The sequence below is a fragment of the Tupaia chinensis genome, unplaced genomic scaffold (genome assembly GCF_000334495.1).
Source record: "Tupaia chinensis unplaced genomic scaffold, TupChi_1.0 Scaffold000453_2, whole genome shotgun sequence".
Taxonomy (NCBI): Eukaryota; Metazoa; Chordata; class Mammalia; order Scandentia; family Tupaiidae; genus Tupaia; species Tupaia belangeri.
The window spans coordinates 152239-157560 of NW_006159961.1; the positions used below are offsets into that span (position 1 = coordinate 152239).

Sequence of the window (5322 nt, forward strand, 5' to 3'; positions counted from 1 at the left end):
GCTCTTCCTGGCCCTGGCTGGGGGTCCCGGTTTGGAGCCATCCTGGGTGGTCCCCTACCTCCACAGTCCTGTCTCCACTCACCCGTCCCAGTGAAGTAGCAGGTCTTGTGCATCTTGCCCTTGAAGAGCTCCAGCCCAATGATGGCGTAGATGATGACCATGAAGAGCACGAGCAGGGCGATGTGGAACAGTGGGAGCATGGCCTTGAAGATGGAGTTGAGGACCACCTGCAGGCCTGCAGCGGGCGGGCAGGACGGGCAGAGGAATGGCCTCCCCTTCAGTCCCACGGCCCTCCCTCTCTGTGAGCCCTGGGGGGCTTCTGGGATGCCAGGAGAAGAAGGGTTAGTTCTGGGGACAGGGAGACAGGCTGGGGGAGGAGGAAGGGGTCTGCCACCCACTAGGCACTCCCGACACCAGCCGCAGGGGTCTGAGGACGCGAAATGCTCTCAGGGCCTTGACATCCAGTCCAGCGCCTTTGCTGCTCATGGGGGCCGTGTTGGTCTGGATGACATTCACCTGCTCCAGGATGACAGTGAAGACGCTGCAGGGGTGAGAAATGGCGGGGTGGGGCTCAGGGCCAGCTAAGCCACAGTCGCAGGGGACTCAGGGGAGAGTTGGGGGCCCAGGGGAGAGTTGGCAAACACACTCTGATCTACTCTGACAGGCAACACCCCTCTGGAGAATTTTCTTGAAAATAATTCTGAGGCTGAGTTTAGACTCACTGACGAGTGTCACGGTCCACAATACTGGGGGTGTTGAGGTCCGTGGGCCTTGGGCATGGCCCCTGGCCTTGGGTGGTGGCCTGCAGGTCACCCACATTCAGTGGGGACCCAAGGAAGAAAAGCCGAGTGGTCTTCCCTCAGGACATCTCATCCGCACTCTGTTAACGCCTTAGTCCTTCCTGCTCACCTCTTCCTCTGTCAGCGTACTCAGTTCCTGTGGCCCTCCATGCCCACCGCAAATCCACTTTCCTATGAAGCCTGCTTCTGACAGCAGAGCACCCAGGACACACCACGTGTGAAATGGCGGTGCGTCGTAGGGAGTGGTTCCTGACACGCTCGCTCCATCTCGGCTTCCTGCCCAGCACAAGGGGGTTCGCAGGCTTCTTTTCTGTCCCCCTCGGGCCTAAAGCAGTCTAAAGCAGCCCCATTGGCGAGCAGGTGGCCAGCACAAAACTGATAGACTCAGACGACACTGCGGTGCTCGACAGCGCAGCCTCTGGAGCTGCCTGAGTTCGAATCCTGGCCTGCCGCCACCTAGCTCTGGGACCTTGGGCAAGCTGCTTGAGTTTTCTGTGCCTTAGCTGCCTTAGCCGTAAGGAGGGAGACAAGAGGCTTCGGGCAGAAGGAGATGAGACGTTTGGTGTGATGCACGTAGTAGCTATACTTAGGTGAGGTAACTATAGGTAATGTAACGGGCTTAAATGTGTCCCCTCAAAGTTCTCATGTGACAACCTAGCCCCCAGCCCCCGGGGCTATGACTACATTTGGAGGTTGAGCCTTGAAAGTGGTGATTACGCTAAAGTCAGGTCATTAGGACAGGCCCTAGTCCAACCTGAGGGTCTCCTGACAAGAGGACACTTGGACACGCAGAGACGCCAGACGGCAGACTCAGCACCCGCAGCACCCCTGGGGCAATGTGCACAGAGTTAAGGCGTGTGAGGGCCCAGTGAGAAGGTGGCCACCTCTGAGCCACCGAGAGGGGCCTGGAGAAACCACCCCTGACAACGCCTTCATCTGGAGCTTCCAACCTCCAGGACCGAGGACGTACATCCCTGTGTGGGGTTTCATTACAGCGGCCTGAGCCCAAAGTGCGGGTTGCTTAATGTCCGTCCTTGAGAACCCCAACAACGGGGACTCAGCACAGGCCCATGGAATAAACGAATACATGACAAGGGGGGAAACCAACGAACCAGAAACCACCGGCCCTGGAGCCCCACACAGCATCTGCGGTGCAATGTGACGTGACAAGGATAAGGGACATCCAATGCCTCACCAGGCAGGGGCTCGTGACCTGTACCACCTCACTCTCCCTCAACGCTGAGCCCCAGTGCCACAGTTGGCCCAGTATTGGGGCTCCACCACCTCTGGGGTGCTGGTGGTGGAGGTGGTGGGCACAGAGTCCTCAGAGAGGACTGACCCCCAGCCCGCACACCCAGGTCTCACCCCAGGAAGACAATGATGAAGTCCAGTGCATTCCAGCCGCTGCGCAGGTAGGCGTCTTGGTGGAATAGGAAGCCGTAGGCGATGATCTTCATGGCAGCTTCGATGGAGAAGACAATGAGGAAGAAGTACTCCAGTTTCTCCTGTAGGGTAAACGGGGTTGGACCACTCCATGTGCTCAGTGTGCCCTCACCCCTCCCTGCCTCTCCCCTGCAGCCCCTGGACCCCTGCTGTTCTCAGACATGCCTGCCTCGGGACGTCTGCACTTGCTGTTCCCTCTGCCTGGAATGTGTCCTCCCTGCTTGGCTGGCACACGGCTCATGCGCTGCCTGTCCCGCTTTCTGCAGGGCTCTTTACTCACCGGCCCATCACCGAGGCCTTCTCCTGCCACCGAGCGCAGCCCGACGCCTCCGTGTTCCTCGCCCTGCTTCGTTTCGTCCTCTGAGCTGCTCTCCCTAGCTCAAGCACTGTGCATGTCCCCACCTTGCCTGTTTCCTGTCTTCCCCACCAGAATACAAACTTCATGAAAGTAAGTCAGGGGATCTTTCTATTGCAGAGGGTGTACGTGTGTACTAGAGAGAAGAAAAGAGAGAGAGAGCCCTCCAACAGGGCCTAGGCAGGCCACAGTGCTTTGGTCTCCAGTTCTCCATCCGTGTGTGTGCCCAGCGTGTTCCTCAAGCTGCCAGGGCCAGGACTTGAACCCAGGTCAGTCATGGGATCTGACTTCTGTATTGTGCTTAATTGCTACACTACAGGGTCAGCCCAACTGGGGAATTTTTGTCTATTTTTTTCCTTTTACTCCCAGGGCCTAGAATTGGATGAATAAATTATCCGAGGCAGCCCCCAAAACAAGGTTCCCAGGGAGTTTTCAGTTTGGGCCTCTCTCTCCTCTCCCCATCTAGTGGCCTGACCGTGGGGTATGGGCAGGTAGCTTTCTCAGAGGTCCCAGGGCCCTTTAATTCATGTTTCTATAACCTCCCCTGCCCATCCCACCAGCCCCTTGCCAGTTGCCTGTAGGACCCGGGTGAGTAGAATGACTGGGGAGGCCCCTAGGTGACAGGCCAAGGTTCAGCTCAGCCCCGGCCCTCAGCAGGCCTTGTAGACCCCCGGGTCCTCGCTGTAGCCTAATCCTCTGGTTACCCTATCCTCGGCCGCACCTTCCCCTCCTTTGGGCCCTGGCAAGAGCTATTTCTAACTGAGAAAGCAGGTCCCTCTGTCAGGGTTCCAGGCGGAACTGCTCTCCTTGCAGCCATCTGAACCCTGGCTTGGCACCTCCCGAGGCTCTGGGCCCCCTAGGCCTCTGCAGCCAACCCCATCGCTAGAGATGGTGTTGGTCTACACCCAGGCCGGCTGCAGCAGGGCAACTGCAGGAGGCATAGTTTATACAAGGCCTGACTGGTGCCCCCGGAGCTGTGCAACAAGAGGGTCTGTGCCCCACATTCCCACCCCCAGTGCCATTAGTTGCCAGTGTCCTGCCCCCACCACAAAAGCCCCTCCCAGAACATGGCCTGTCTCCAACGGCTCACTCAGGTAAACCCACTCGGATTCACAGTTCTTTTACTCTGGGCAGAGACGGAGCCAGGAACCGGCCTCCCATTAATGATTTGGAGAAGGATTTGGTTTTGCTTCTAAGTGAGTAGTTGCAGAGGCAGGAGATGAGGTCTCCACACGGCTCATGAATGTGAACATGACTTCCAGATGCTTCCACACCTGTTATTCAGAGAGTTCTGAAAGCATAACTTCCCTGTCCATACACAGGGAAAACTGAGGCACATGTGGAGTAGACCTGCTTTCCTTAAACCTGAACCCCAATTCTTTCCTTTAATTTGCAATCCCAAAGTACTCTCCTTCTTCTAGAAAACGATAATATGGAGATTAAGATGCACGGCCACGCCCTCCTCCTCAAGGTCCGCTGATAGGGACTGTAGGGACTGTGCTCAGCAGTGTGTGTTGGGGGGGGACTCGTGGGCAACTGCACCATGGACGGGGACTGCGAAGCAAGGTCTGGGCACTCTCCCTTCTGAGAGCACTGGGGGTGGGGGCAGCTGTGGAGGGTCTCCTGAAAATCGGGCAGGCCTCCTGGGAGTCAGGCCCTCCACAGAGGAAAAGGATTAGGAGGGAGAGTGAAGTCAAGTCTGTATTTAAAATTTCAGGTTGCAGCAACCCTATGGGCACAGACAGAAGTGGGGCTGAAGAGAGGAAAAACAGGACCCAAAATAGTTGCAGTGCTTACAAGCCGGGCAGCCAGCCATGGGCACCGGAGAGCTGCCTGCACCTGCCACAGCCTGTCGGCCACTGCCTGGCTTAAGGAGAGCTGGCCAGAGCTGAGGGCTGCCGACGGGGTCACTCAGGTCCCTAGCCATTAGCCCGAGGCCGGCTCTCTCATCCCCTTCCCTGCAGACCCATCCTGGTGTGCCGGGACTCTCCACCATCAGCATCCCGAGTGCACACAGTGTGGGCCCTTGCTCAGGAGGAGATGGAGGAGTGACATGGGTCCATTCCTGTCAATGTCACATTGGGCTGGCCCCCTGGCCTCTCCAACCCGGGCCCAGTGTTTCACAGAGGAATGAAGGATAGTCCACTCCACAGATATTTGTTAAGCTCTTATGGATACCCTGGGCAGGGCTTGGGTGTCTCCCCAAGATCAAAGTCATCCACCATCCCTTAAGCACACCAGTTTCCTCCAACACCCGCCACGAATCTGCCACAGGCAGGTGGGAGGCAGTAGGTATTTGGCGTAATGGTTCTCACCCACTCTTGTATCTCTGGGCAAGTTCCTAAGCCTTGTGAACCTCAGTTTCCTCATCTGTAAAACGGAGGGAACCTTAACTACTTTGAATGTCATCCTGAAGATTAAATGACATCTTGTAAGTAAGTGTCCACCATTGCCTGCCACATACCAAATACTCAATAAATCACTGCTATTCTTATTAGATACCTGGGCCATGTCAAAGGTCTGTTTTCTGTCTTCAAGGCATTCTATTGGTTTCCACTGTGTTCTCTTGGTGTTCATTGCGTTCTGTTGGTTTCCTCTGTGTTCTGTTGGTTTCCACTGTGTTCTGTTCATTTCCATTGTGTTCTGTTGGTGTCCATTGTGTTGTGTTGGTGTCCATTGTGTTGTGTTGGTGTCCATTGTGTTCTGTTGGTTTCCATTGTGTTC

At 56.2% G+C, this 5322-nt stretch overlaps 1 protein-coding gene across 1 annotated transcript in view; it reads right to left on the minus strand.

The window, feature by feature from the left end:
* CACNA1S (calcium voltage-gated channel subunit alpha1 S) overlaps window positions 1-5322 on the minus strand; it is a 68379-nt gene that overhangs the window by 47974 nt on the left and 15083 nt on the right. Inside the window, exons 3-5 of the mRNA XM_006155464.1 lie at window positions 2166-2305; window positions 399-541; window positions 83-235 (exon numbers count right to left, since the gene is read on the minus strand). Of these exons, the coding sequence (XP_006155526.1) occupies window positions 83-235; window positions 399-541; window positions 2166-2305 (436 nt within the window). The remainder of the gene's footprint in view (window positions 1-82; window positions 236-398; window positions 542-2165; window positions 2306-5322) is intronic.